Here is a 15,073-nt window from a genome sequence, read left to right on the forward strand (position 1 = left end):
GCTGCTGCTGCAGAGGAGGGAGGGCTACCGTGTGAAGTTCTGGCAGGAGCGTGATTACAGAGAGAGAGAGGAACACTGGGAAATGAAGGCGGTTGGCTCTTTGAGATGGCCCAGACCAGACCCAGACCACGGAGTGGGCAGCAGCCCTGAATTGGCTCTCTCATCAGCATAGGTGCTAGGCCCTTCCCTCTCCGCCCGAGTTGCCACCAGCTCGCCGCATGCAAATACAATCATCACCATCAAACGTTCAGACGTGACATTTCTGGAAGACGGACAGCGGGTAGCCATAAGTCGGTTGGAGGCTCCATTGGAATGTATTGTTTTGTTTTCAGTTGCAGACAGCTAGCAAACACAGGAATCCTCCTCCTGTACCACTGCCAAGCCTCAATTAGATCACACTAAGGGTCCTTCAGGCAGTGAGAGGGCAGCTCAAACATGAGATTAAACCACATTGTGCTGAGGGACGGACGGATAAGACACAGACTCTGAATGGTCAATAGGCTTGGACCCCTTTACATTAAATCACTCTGTACACGTATAACAGATTTTATAACACATCAGTGTTTCGTCAACATAAAACCCTTTGACACTATTGTACTACCAAAACAACATCACACATTGAAAATTCATGTTTCAGAGTTGACCTCTAAGGATCCAAATACAGTCAGAGGAGAAAAACAAGCTGACATGTAGGAGGCTAGTGAAAAATACAACCTGATAATTAAACCTGACTGGGGCCTGTGTGTAAATCACATTATGGTTTCTGAGACGTGACCTTACTTACATCAGCCCTAGTAGTAGTAGTGGGCTGGAAAAAACAATAGCAGAGAAAAAACAACAAGGAGCTAGAGAACATTCCAGAGCCAGAGGGACTGACTGAGTGAACTGAAAGCCACTTATTACAGTGACCAGCCAGGGGAACTGGAACATGCAAGGGGAAGGCTGGAATCCAAAATGACTTTAGGTGTGTTCTATTCCTCTCCGGTTCCCTGAGGTGTGGTTAGGGGGGAGGGGAGGTGAGACGGCAGGCAGGCCCAGAGCCAAATAAAGGTCTGAGAAAACCTCAATGGAACCTCAAAATAAAGCAAGACCAGCCAAGACAGGACACTACTGTTACTGTAACACACACACACACACACACACACACACACACACACACACACACACACACACACACACACACACACACACACACACACACACACACACACACACGGAGAACAGACCAGATCAAAGAGGGCCGTGGCCTCCACACACAACAAAGGGTGGCACTCTGATGACAGAGCTCTGTGACAGACCGCCAGCCCGGAGGGAGTGGGACAGGAAGAGAACTGTCATGCCAGACAGGACACTGAGGTCAGGACCGTGATGGTGGCGGGGGGGGTAGAGAGAGAGAGAGAGAGAGAGAGAGAGAGAGAGATGGAAAGAGTGAGTTGGAATACAGGTTGAGAGAGAAAGTCTGAGAAAAAGAGAGGATGCAGAAATAAAGGATGAGTTAAAGAAAGAGAGGATACGGAGAGAAAGTGAATGAGATGGGATGTAAAGAAAGATGGTAATAGAAAGAAAAAGAGAGAAGGATGGTGGATGAGAGAAAGAGGGATGAGAGAGAAAGAGAGAAAGAGAGGAGGGGGTGAGAGACCAGACCCACCAGCTAACCACAAAGAGGAGTGGCTGTTAGCCAGCAGAGCTGAGCTTGTGTGTGTGTGTGTGTGTGTGTGTGTGTGTGTGTGTGTGTGTGTGTGTGTGTGTGTGTGTGTGTGTGTGTGTGTGTGTGTATATGTGTTCACGTGTCCCCTCAAGAATAGTAAATATACAAAAATTTGACCAACTAGGGACATCTAGTTCGTCCCCACAAGGTCAAATGCTAATTCTAGGGGGTTTAGGGTTAGGGTTAGAATTAGGTTTAAGGTTAGGAGCTAGGGTTAGGTTAAGGGTTAGGGTTAAGGTTAGGTTTTTGGATTAGGGTGAGAGTACAGGTTAGGGTTAGGTTTAGGGGTTAGGGAAAATAGGATTTTGAATGGGACTGAATTGTGTGTGTGTGCGCACGCGTTTGTCACATGTCTGCATATGTGTGAAGCATGTGTGTATGTGAGCGAGAGCAGAGCAGGGCTGACCAGGGGAATGTGTGGTATGTCTCTCAGTGGGGAGAGGAGGAACTGGAACTGGATGTAAAGGATGACAGTGAGAAAGGGAACCAGGCCAAGACATTGGTTGCATCCCAAATGGCACCCTATTTCATTTACACTGCTCTACTTTTAACCAGAGCCGATAGGTCTCTGGTCAAAAGTTGTGCACTATGTAGGGAATAGGGTGCCATTTGGGACGCACACCATGCTGCTGCCACTGATGTTGTTGTTGAGGTCAGACATTGCTATATGGATGTGAGCTGGGAGCGTGATGAGAGCACCACAAGGGAGGAAACCAAACAGATACTGTTCATGGGCCAGACTGGTTTACAGAACATTACACAAAAACAATGTGAGTACTAGTACAGTGCTACTGGGCAGACTGTTACAAAGTTGTCACGTCTGGTTCGCCAGACTCCAGGTACAGAGTAGCACCATCTCACATTGAAGAATACAGGGAACCTGTTGTTGTTGTGAGGGGGTCTTATGAGAGGCTCCTTGTTCTTGACCAGCCGTATGACCTTCACTGACTCCTCGTCATTGTGTGTATATGTGTGTGTGTGTGTGTGTGTGTGTGTGTGTGTGTGTGTGTTGTAAGACTATGACTTACGAGAGGCTCCTTGTTCTTGACCAGCCGTATGATCTTCACTGACTCCTCGTCATCATCGATGTCATCGGGCAGCGGAGGCAGATTGGGGTCATAACTCTTCTGGGCTACCGTGTCATGGACGGACAGAAGACTCTACGGAGGAGAAGAAAAGGGGGATGAAAGAGGAAAGGAAAGTGGGCAGGGGGGTGAAAGGAGAGTGATAGAGGAGGCAAGTGGAGAGGAAAGAGAGGGGTTCAAATTCACCATTCAAAGCCTAGATCCCTATACAACAGTACAAACCCATACTACAAACATGCTGAGGTCCTTTCAACTAGAGAGAGAGAAATGGCAGAGCGAAACAATGTCCCATGTGGCTCAGTTGGTAGAGCGTGGTGCTTTCAACACCAGGGTTGTGGGTTTGATACCCACGGGGGACCAGTACGAAAATATATGCACTCTGCCTCAAGTACCTGTTGATGGATTTGATTTCGTTAAGGTCCCATTATACTAGCTACAAGTGTTAATTGCCATTAAGGCTCATTGTTGGACTCAGATCTTCCTGAATAAAAGGAGGTTAACGCCACGCTGAGCCGCTATGAATCATGGGGATGTTGAGGTGGACGGAGAAATGAATTACCCTCCCCTGGTTACGGCTTTGTATTTCCAGAGAGTGAGTGTGTGTCGGGACGATCCCATGGGAGTGCCAGCTAGCTGATGTTCAGCGACAGACAGAGCGATGAGCAAAGTAATGAAGTTCTCAGCTGCCTCACATATTTCACACTCTCACGAGCAGCAGCAGAGAGGGGAAAAACGAGACGACACAGACGAGAATGATCGCGTTCGTTTTTCAAACCATTTAACGGCTTCGTGTCGTCTCCGAATGCAGCTGGAAACAAACTGTTTTTCCATGAAATAAAAAACATAGTCTAATCACGTGCCAGAAAGAGGAGGATGAGAAAGGAGGGAGAAATGATAGAGGGAGGAGAGCAGGAGAAGGAGAAGTGCAGTCTGTTTTATGACATGGGAGCATGATGCACTACAGCGTTCCAAGATGTTCCTAAAGAAGACCAGATGAGAGGAGGGGGAGGAGGAGGAGGAGGAGGAGGAGGAAGAAGAAGAGAAGGAGAGACAACTGGTGTGCTGTGCCCAAAGCTCCACTGGGACTTCACCTGCAGCAGACACACAGCCTTCGTCTAGTCACCCTGAGGCCAACCCTAATGGATACTGGCTTTAACTGTGTGGCACAAAACTATCTTTTGTCATCATGTTTGCATATGGTTCCTGGGAGCAGTGGAAACACATTTCCTTATGTGAGGACAAATAATGTAATAATAGTAAAGATAACACAACTCTAAAACAGTATAATAACAGACATTCTACTAGCCAGTGTGGCAGGTAGCCTAGTGTTTAGAGTGGTTAGAGCGTTGGGCTTGTAACCAAAAGGATGCAAGATCGAATCCCCGAGCTGACAAGGTAAAAATCTGTCGTTCTGCCCCTGAACAAGGCAGTTAACCCACTGTTCCTAGGCCGCTATTGAAAATAAGAATTTGTTCTTAACTGACTTGCCTAGTTAAATAAAGGTAAAATACACCAGACCGTGCTCCATTCAGAGCTGAATAAAATATTACAGAACAAATATTTTCAGAGAAACGATCTCTCTCTTTCTCGATTTGCTGAGGCCAATCTCCTTTTCCGTTTTTCTTTGTTTCTTCTCCTCTCCTCTTTTAGGAGGTTAGAGAAAACGTTTAATGTGGCGTTGTATCGAGTTTCCAGAGTTTTCCGAAAACAACACCGCCGACGAAACACTGCTGCCCTGTGCCGATGTGACTCCGGAGAGAGGAGTGGAGAGGGGTTTTCCCTCCGAGGATAGACAGACGGACGGACACATGCAGTGTCCCCCACCTCCCTGGTGAGGTGCAGCTGTCACTCATAACACCTGATCTGGTTCGTCAACAACACCAAGGCCTGTTACTATGTGCCAATCACATCTTATTCCTGTTTCAACAGAACCTGCTTCTATAACTTCCTTAACCCAACCCAGCTCACCTCAGGCCTCACAACTCTCCCCTCCTACCCTCTCCTTCTCACAGCCTTGTGACTATGTGTGTGAGTGTGTGTGTGCGCGCACGCACGTGTTTGCTCCTACCTCTACACCCCTATTAGTCTTGCGTTACCATGCTCCCAATTCTCTAACATCAGGAAGCCTGGAGACCACAGTTAGTTCCTGATATCCATCACAGCTAATATCCTGAACACTGAGTATCCTGTCATCAATGCCCACCACTTCCTCCATCAGGACCTAGTTGACACTCACCCCAGCAGCCCTCCTTTCCCCTTACAGCTCGTAACAGCCTGGCCGGTAATGCCTTGTAAAAACTCCCCATCACAGACTAGCAACAACAGCACCAGGCTAATAGGTAGCACATGGCAGAGGCAGGGCAGACCCCTTGCTTGTGGTGGCTGCTGACACACTTGCACATACACACACACCAGACACACAAAAGCACACACTCACACAGACACACACACACACACACACATACACAACTGGCTGCCACCGTATGGAAGCATTCCTCTGGGTCAACGGCAGTGAGCTGGTCCTGTTATGACTCAAAGCCAGTGTTCTGTGTGTGTCTCCCAATTTAATGTAGAGCTGATATCCTTGTTGGAACTGAACCATTCAGCTGTAGCAGGAGCTGGGCCGCCGATATAGATTGTGTTAGGGAGAGACCGAGGCTGTGTCACAAATGGTACCCTATTCCCTATATAGTGCACTACTTTTGACTACACTATATAGGGAATAGGGTGCCATTTGGGATGCATGCCAGGATCATGGGCTGGGTTGGGTTCGGCTGGGTACACCCTGTTTTTAGGACCCGTACTTTGAGAGCCAGGCAGTGTTTGTGTTCATTATACATAATAGGGATCCTGTAAAAACAGATCACTGAGCCTGTCCAAACAAACCTCCTATGCATTACTGGCATCTAGCACTCATTAAGCTGGGCTTGTCATTCGCAGAGTCATTTTTCAACCTGCAGGCAGACAGTGCAAGACTGGCACTTTACTGACTGTTCCAGAGCCCCGCTGTGCTCCGTTCTACTGCGTTCACTTATTTTGCGTTCCAACTAGCACCATATTCCCCACATAGTGCACTGAATTTGACAAGAGCCCATAGGGTGCCCATAGTAGTGCACTTTATAAGGAGTAGGGTGCCAATTGAGACACAGCCTTATACCCACTGCCAGCGAACCCCCGAAACCCTTCCCCACACCCCAACAGAACAGAACACACAGTTCCCCCCATCGGAAACAGACGGCCGTCAAAATTAGCACTTTCATCATTGTCAATATTAGCGTTTCTGAGGCGGCTAAAATGGGCAGGAGTTGTTTTCTCATGTGTGAAGAATCATAAAAGGGAGAAAAGAGGGGGGAGGTGGGTGTGTGTGTGTGTGTGTGTGTGTGTGTGTGTGTGTGTGTGTGTGTGTGTGTGTGTGTGTGTGTGTGTGTGTGCACGTGTGCCTGTGTGTGTGCGTGAGTGTGTGAGATGGGGGTGCTTTAAAAAGCTGTGATTTATGTCCCACCTCAGGAATGGATCATTTTATAATGGAGAGTGATACTGTTACTATCGCACAGAGACACCATTCAGAGCTCAGGCATCTGCTTGTGTTTTACACACAGACTCTGCGATTTACATGGAGCTGGGTAGGTATCGGGTGCCACAGCAGAACAGTCAGATCCCCATCCAGCCATCAGGAGAGAGAGAGTGAGGGAGAGAGAGAGGGGGGGGCTTAAAACCCACAGAGAACCATCCGTTGCAGCCACTCAGAAGAGACAGCTTCCAAACCTCAGTCAGTGAGTGTGTTACAGTCAAAGTGTTCCCCCTGACACCATTCCCCAGCGCTGAGCTGGGCTAGCTGCTGCTGAGGTTAATCTATCGTGACCGAGTGCTTCTGCTTCTTGGAGCTAGAAGACTGTCGGTGTGACGGTTTACCCAGGGAGCAGTAAAACTATCAGAGAAGCCGGGTAGCAGGCCCAAAACATACAGGCAACAGCCAACCAGAGAGGAGGGAGGGGGAAATGAGTATGTGGGGGGAGTGCGTGTGTATACGCTAGGGCAGTTGTGAACATTTCAACGTGTCGCCCCCTCAGGCCAGCAGAGGAGTGGCCTCCACCTAGCAGGCCCAGCGGCGGAGGCAGTGTTTGTAAGTGTATGTGTGTAGCTTTGACCGCTCTCTCTCCCATCTCTCCATCCTCCACCCTAGGGCCCGACGAGTTTGTACAAGGAGAGAAACCCCTTGTGATGGATCGACGTTGGCCCTGCCAATAACCTCTGTATCAAAATACAATAATTGGAGGCGTGCTGCGAGACGCTCCATGGCACACCAGTGTCTTGAACTAGCCATCGGGATGTAGGGTTGTAGGGATACTAGGGCACCTCCCATTGGAGTTGATGGATACGAAGGAGAGGCTGTATCCCAAATGACACCCTATTCCCTATATACAGTGCCTTCGGAAAGTATTCAGACTCCTTTACTTTTTCCACATTTTGTTAGGTTATAATTATTCTAAAACTGATTAAATAGTTTTTTCCCCTCATCAATCTACACACAATACCCAATATATATATTTTTTTACATTTGCTAAAAATAAAACAATAAAATAAACTGAAAAATCACATTTACATAAGTATTCAGACCATTTACTCAGTACTTGTTGAAGCAACTTTGGCAGCCTCGAGTCTTCTTGGGTATGACGATACAAGCTTGGCACACCTGTATTCGGGGAGTTTCTCCCATTCTTCTCTGCATATCCTCTCAAGCTCTGTCAGGTTGGATGGGGAGTGTTGCTTCACAGCTATTTTCAGGTCTCTCCAGAGATGTTTGATCAGGTTCAAGTCCATGCTCTGGCTAGGCCACTCAAGGACATTCAGAGACTTGTCCTGAAGCCACTCCTGCATTGTTTCTCATGGTCTGAGAGTCTTTAGGTGCCTTTTGGCAAACTCCTAACCGGCTGTCATGTGCATTTTACTGAGGACTGGCTTCTGTCTAGCCACTCTATCATATCAAATCAAATCAAAGTTTATTTGTCACGTGTGACGAATACAACAGGTGTAGACCTTACAGTGAAATGCTTACTTACAGGCTCTAACCAATAGTGCGAAAAAAAGGTATGTGTGTGTGTGTGTGTGTGTGTGTGTGTGTGTGTGTAGGTAAGTAAGTAAAGAAATAAAACAAGAGTAAAAAGACATTTGAAAATAACAGTAGCAAGGCTGTATACAGACACCGGTTAGTCAGGCTTATTGAGGTAGTATGTACATGTAGGTATGGTTAAAGTGACTATGCATATATGATGAACAGAGTAGCAGTAGCGTAAAAAGAGGGGTTGGCGGGTGGTGGGACACAATGCAGATAGGCCGGTTAGCCAATGTGCGGGAGCACTGGTTGGTCGGGCCAATTGAGGTAGTATGTACATGAATGTATAGTTAAAGTGACGATGCCTATAAGATAAACAGGGAGTAGCAGCAGCGTAAAAGAGGGGTTGGGGGGCACACAAAAGTCTGATTGGTGGAGTGCTGCAGAGATGGTTGTCCTTCTGGAAGGTTCTCCCATTTCCACAGAGGAACTCTAGAGCTCTGTCATAGTGACCATCGGGTTCTTGGTCACCTCCCTGACCAAGGCCCTTCTCCGCCGATTGCTCAGTTGGGCCGGGAGGCAGGGGCGGTTCTGGGGGGGAGGCAGTGCCCCTGTGACAACAATTTTGGACCCCCTTGTGGCCCCCCTAAATGTGGAGTATGAAATAATCTTTACATAACAAATTTTTGCTATCGTTCTTTTTTTTACATCCGTTATTAGACAGTGGCAACGCGGAACACTAATGATTATGAACATGGTCTTTTGCCTGCTAATGGCTGCAATGCAGTGAAGAAAACGATATGACAACAATAACGTCTAATGTAACTGGCCCCTCTAACAGTACAACTGGCCCCAGCTTGGCCCCCCCAGTTGAAATGGTCTAGAACCGCCACTGCCGGGAGGCCAGCTCTAGGAATAGTCTTGGTGGTTCCAAACTTCTTCCATTTATGAATAATGGAGGCCACTTTGTTCTTGGGGACTTTCAATGCTGCAGAAATGTGTTGATACCCTTCCCCAGATCTGTGCCTCGACACAATCCTGTCTCTGAGCTCTACGGATAAATCCTTTGACCTCATGGCTTGGTTTTTGCTCTGACATGCACTGTCAACTGTGGGACCTTATATAGACAGGTGTGTGCCTTTCCAAATCATGTACAATCAATACATTTTAACACAGGTGTACTCCAATCAAGTTGTAGAAACATCTCAAGGATGATCAATGGAAACAGGATGGACCTAAGCTAAATTTTGAGTCTCATAGCAAAGGGTCTGAATACTTATGTAAATAAGGTATGTGTTTTTTATTTTTTATAAATTGAAATACATTTCTAAAAACCTGTTTTCGTTTTGTCATTATGGGGTATTGTGTGTAGATACAGAGGAATTTTATATTTAATACATTTTGGAATAAGACTAACGTAACAAAATGTGGAAAAAGTCAAGGGGTCTGAATACTTTCCGAAGGCACTGTAGTCTTGGGATTCACACACACGATGGATTCCCCTGATCTCCATTTGTTTCCTGTGAGGGGGTCCATCTGACTCCATTCATCTTGTAACCATTGTCTTTCTGCCCTACTGTACACAGCGTTCTGTCTGTCTGACACTGAGATGGCTGGACTGATTCAGCAATCCAAACCTCCCTATCGCCATCACACAAACACACACTCAACCATTGAGATTTAGATTTATGTCTAACAAGAGAGAGAGAGAGAAGGCAGCCAGATAATTGTTAAAAGGAGAGAGAAAGAAGCTTTAAAAAGTTTCAAGAAGTGCTGCATCCGTTTGTGTGACATCATATCTGTCTGGCTGACCTGTGGATGAACAGCGGACTGATGTATCACAGAGGACACAGAACCTACGGCTGCATCCCAAATGTCAGAGACTATAGTAAAGGTAGGAGATTATGTCATAGTTGGAGGGTGGGAGATAGAATAATGAAATAATGCACTAATACAAGATTGACTGAGTACCATGTAGAAAGATGGAATAAATATGGAGTGTGTAAGGGAAGGAGGAAAAGAGACTATGTTCTGTGTTAAGTGAGGTATAGAGAGAGAGAGAGCAAGATAGAGCGCACGAGAGAGAGAGACAGAGAGAGTCGGTGTGTGAGTGTATGTCTGTTACCTTGACGTGGGGTTTATCCAGTAGTTTTAGCAGCTCTCCGATTCCTCCACTGGCACCTTTAACCTGCAGTTCCTCAGACAGCTGAGAGAGATAGCGATATAGACAGGGAGAGAGACATTTAATAGAGAGAGGGAGAAAGAGAGAGATATGAGGAGAAAGAGAGAGTGAGAGACATTTAATTGAGAAAGGGAGAGAAAGAGAGAGAGATAATCCAATTGAAAGAGAGAGAGAGAGTGAGAGAGAGAGAGAGAGAGAGAGAGAGAGAGTGTGATAGCATTAATATAGTCAACTGAGACATTCATACAGATGACTAACAGGGCCAGGTTAACACACACACACACAAACAAAAAGAGGCCCCAGCCATGATCTAGAGACAATCCCTGTCTGTCCAATGTATGCTGAGGACCGCCAGGCAGCACCTTAATTCTCTCTACTCCAGGCCACAGGCCCTTGGTGGGCTGCTGCCTGGACTAGGCCAGTGGTTATCTAGTTGTCTGTGGTGGAGCGCCCAGACAAAGGGCTGCTTGTTAGTGAACGGGAATTAGAAGAAGAACCGTCTGAACTGCGTCTGTTCAATGAGCACCTGTGAAAAATCAAATCAAATATATTTCAAATCAAATTTTATTTGTCACATGCGCCGAATAGATGTAGACCTTACAGTGAAATGCTTACTTACAAGCCCTTAAACTTCTTCAAGAAAGGTGGGTCCCCTGCGGGACGGTTGAGCTAACGTAAACTAATGCGATTAGCATGAGGTTGTAAGTAACAAGAACATTTCCCAGGACATAGACATATCTGATATTCGCAGAAAGCTTAAATTCTTGTTAATCTAACTGCACTGTCCAATTTACAGTAGCTAGTACAGTGAAAGAATACCATGCTATTTTTGAGGGGAGTGCACAGTTTTGAACATGAAAAGTTATTAATAAACAAATTAGGCACATTTGGGCAGTCTTGATACAAAATTTTGAACAGAAATGAAATGGTTCATTGGATCAGTCTAAGACATTGCACATACACTGCTGCCATCTAGTAGCCAAAATCTAAATTGCAACTGAGCTGGAATAATACATTATGGCCTTTCTCTTGCATTTCAAAGATGATGGTACAAAAAAAAGACAAAAAAAATGCTCGATTTTTTCTTTGTATTATCTTTTACCAGATCTAATGTGTTATATTCAACTACATTCCTTTCACCGTTCCACAACATTCAAAGTGTTTCCTTTCAAATGGTACCAAGAATATGCATATCCTTGCTTCAGGGCCTGAGCTACAGGCAGTTAGATTTGGGTATATAATTTTAGGCTAAAACGTAAAAAAAAAAAAAAGGGTCCGATCCTTAATGCAGTTTTAATTAAGAAAAATAAGTGTTAAGCAAAAAATACATCACAAAAAAAATAAGAATAATTAAAGAGCAGCAGTAACATAACAATAGCGAGGCTATATACAGGGGGTACCGGTACAGAGTCAATGTGTGGGGGCACCGGTTAGTCAAGGTAATTGAGGTATGTACATGTACGTAGAGTTAAAGTGACTATGCATAAATAATAAACAGAGAGCAGCAGCAGCGTAAAAAGAGGGGGCGGGTACAAATAGTCTGGGTAGCCATTTGATTAGCTGTTCAGGAGTCTTATGGCTTGGGGGTAGAAGCTGTTAAGAAGTCTTTTGGACCTAGACTTGGCGCTCCGGCATCGCTTGTCATGCGGTAGCATAGAGAACAGTTTATGACTAGGGTGCTGGAGTCTTTGACAATTTATAGGGCCTGGATGGCAGGAAGCTTGGCCCCAGTGATGTACTGGGCCGTACGCACTACCCTCTGTAGTACCTTGCGGTTGGAGGCTGAGCAGTTGCCATACCAGGCAGTGATGCAACCCGTCAGGATGCTCTCAATGGTGCAGCTGTATAACTTTTTGAGGATCTGAGGACCCATGCCAAATCTTTTCAGTCTACTGAGGGGGAATAGGCTTTGTTGTGCCCTCTTCAAGACTGTCTTGGTGTGTTTGTACAATGATAGTTTGTTGGTGATGTGGACACCAAGGAACTGGAATGAGAATGGGGGCGTGCTTGGTCCTCTTTTTCCTGTAGTCCACAATCATCTCCTTTGTCTTGATCACGTCGAGGGAGAGGTTGTTGTCCTGGCACCACACAGCCAGGTCTCTGACCTCCTCCCTATAGGCTGTCTCATCGTTGTCGGTGATCAGGCCTACCACTGTTGTGTTATCAGCAAACTTAATGATGGTGTTGGATTTGTGCCTGGCCATGCAGTCATGAGTGAACAGGGAGTTCAGGAGGGGACTGAGCAGGCACCCCTGAGGGGCCTCCGTGTTGAGGATCAGCGTGGCGGATGTGTTGTTACCTACCCTTACCACCTGGGGGCGACCCGTCAGGAAGTCCAGTTGCAGAGGGAGGTGTTTAGTCCCAGGGACCTTAGCTTAGTGATGAGAAACATCCCAAGAGCTCTGAGAATCCTCCCACTGGAAGGGGCGAGAGGAGGTGTGTGTGAGGGGAGGAGGGGCGAGAGGAAGAGGGAAAGAAAAGAGGACAAAAACACACAGACACACCCTGCCCCACCTGTAAGTTGACTGGATGTATGTGTGTTTCTCGTTTCACAGTAATGGGGGTCTCAAACCCCCCGCTAATTATCAAAATCCAGAAAAGAGCCGTAAAATTCTACAACCACCTATTGGGAAGCGTTTCCCAAACCTTCCAAAATAAAGCCATCACCTAGAGAGAGATGTACCTGGAGAAGAGACCCCTAAGAAAGCTGGTCCTGGGGCTCTGTTCACAAACACAAAGGGACCCCACAGAGCCCCAGGACAGCATCACAATTAGAACCAACCAAATCATGAGAAAACTAAAAGATAAGTACTGTCAAGTACAAGTACTTACATTGGAAAGAATTAACAAAAAAACTCAGCAAACTAGAATGCTATTTGGCCCTAAACAGAGAATACACTGTGGCAGAATACCTGACCACTGTGACTGACCCAAAATGAAGGAAAGCTTTGACTATGTACAGACTCGGTGAGCATAGCCTTGCTATTGAGAAAGGCCGCCAGGCAGACCTGGCTCTCAAGAGAAGACAGGCTATGTGCACACTGCCCACAAAATGAGGTGGAAACTGAGCTGCACTTCCTAACCTCCTGCCAAATGTATGACCATATTAGAGACACATATTACATTCAGATTACACAGACCCACAAAGAATTTGAAAACAAATCCAATTTTGATAAACTCCCATATCTACTGGGTGAAATACCACAGTGTGGAATCACAGCAGCGAGATGTGTGACCTGTTGCCACAAGAAAAGGGCAACCAGTGAAGAACAAACACCATTGTAAATACAACCCATATTTATGTTTATTTATTTTCCATTTTGTACTTTAACTATTTGCACATAATATGACATTTGAAATGTCTTTATTCTTTTGGAACTTTTGTGAGTATAATGTTTACTGTTATTTTTTTAATTGTTTACTTCACTTTTGTTTATTATCCGTTTCACTTGCTTTGGCAATGTAAACATATCTTTCCCATGCCAATAAAGCCCTTAAATTGAAAATGAATTTGAACTGAAAGAGGGAAAGAGATGGATAGAGAGGGCGAGGGAAAGAGATAGAGAGAGAACCAACCGTACATTTCCAGGCCCTTTTATTGTTTTATTAAAAGGTTTAGCTCATAACTCACTAGGGAGTAAAGATGAGGCATGTTTGACAACATACTATACACTACCTTGATGCTTCTACTCTAGAATCACACTTTCCATTCTCTCTCTTCATCTGTCTGTGTGAGAGGAAGAAAAAAACATGATGGGCTACTTTGTTGACTGTGGCTGAGCGTACTTCATTTGTAACTCCATGGCCGGCGGACCCACACTGGGGTGTATTTAGACAGGCCTGATGTGGAGCACTGAGTTTACAGGTCCCGCAGCCCTGAGAACCGATTACGTTATTTCAAACACAAATAAAAACGTGCGTTTGGCTATAACTGACACACAAATCTTGATCAATTAAAGCTTGTCTTTTAAGGATTTAATGTGACACCAGAGGTTTCCACCACATTATCTGGTTAGGAGAATATCTTACTTGTGCAAATGCATGGTTCTGTCTCTTCAACATGATACGTCTCATGGACAGCCATCAGAAAGAGCTAAGTGCTGGATGAGATTATGAAACTTAAGAATTTAATGCAATGCTGGTGGACAGTTTCACAATTTCATACATTGACAATATTTGTCAGTATGCGTTCACCTCTGTGTCTTAAACACTTTAAGACAAAGGTAATTAAGGTGAGACAAAGAAGCCACCTGACATTTGATGTTCATCACTTGTACATCTCTAGCACTGTGACTGTGGAGTGGCAGTCTATGACCTGTGTGTGTGTGTGGGGGGGACTTCTGTGAGTGTCATGTTTACTGTACATTTGCATTGTTTATTTCACTTTTGTTTATTATCTATTTCACTTGCTTTGGCAATGTTAACATGTGTTTTCCATGCCAATAAAGCCCTTGAATTGAATTGAGAGAGAGAGAGAGAGAGAGAGAGAGAGAGAGAGAGAGAGAGAGAGAGAGAGAGAGAGAGAGAGAGATGTTCTCTGGGCCCACCTGGTGGCCAGTCTGGGGAATGACAGCCTCTCATTTGGTGAGTCTATGGCTGCAGTCGTCACCTGCTGAGCCAGCTTGACACACATTCACACACACACTAGAGGTCTGGACTTGTGGGTCTGTGGCTACAGCCGTCACCTGCTGAGACTGCTCTAGACAGTACAATAGGGCAGACAGGGGTTGAAGTGTCATTTTATGTTAGGCAATCAATTAAACCTCCATTACCGAAATCCAAACCCAAAATGAATTTAACCAAGAGCTCCTCTAGTATAGCAGGTCAATTACATACACTCTACACAACAACTTCATTAGGTTTCATTTCGAGCTCCGAGCAACGACGCGGTTGAAAAAGGATACTTCTTAAAAACACACATAAGTGCTTGGAATCGTTTTGGTCGTAGCACCGTCGGCGTCTGCTCTGGCACTCCTAGACACGTTGATAAAACATCTCTGGGATTTAATCATGACATCTAATAATCCCTGCGTGAGGTTTCTCAC

The 15,073-nt window shown here is 45.6% G+C and overlaps 1 protein-coding gene across 3 annotated transcripts in view; it reads right to left on the reverse strand.

Moving 5' to 3' along the window:
• LOC115195893 (MAGUK p55 subfamily member 7-like) overlaps positions 1-15,073 on the reverse strand; it is a 298,114-nt gene that overhangs the window by 95,655 nt on the left and 187,386 nt on the right. For all 3 annotated transcript variants that reach the window (XM_029756238.1, XM_029756237.1, XM_029756236.1), the window contains 2 exons: positions 9,972-10,052; positions 2,737-2,868 (listed from right to left, as the gene is read on the reverse strand). In XM_029756238.1, coding sequence (XP_029612098.1) covers positions 2,737-2,868; positions 9,972-10,052 — 213 coding nt within the window. The remainder of the gene's footprint in view (positions 1-2,736; positions 2,869-9,971; positions 10,053-15,073) is intronic.

The sequence above is a fragment of the Salmo trutta genome, chromosome 6 (assembly GCF_901001165.1).
Source record: "Salmo trutta chromosome 6, fSalTru1.1, whole genome shotgun sequence".
NCBI classification, from domain to species: Eukaryota; Metazoa; Chordata; class Actinopteri; order Salmoniformes; family Salmonidae; genus Salmo; species Salmo trutta.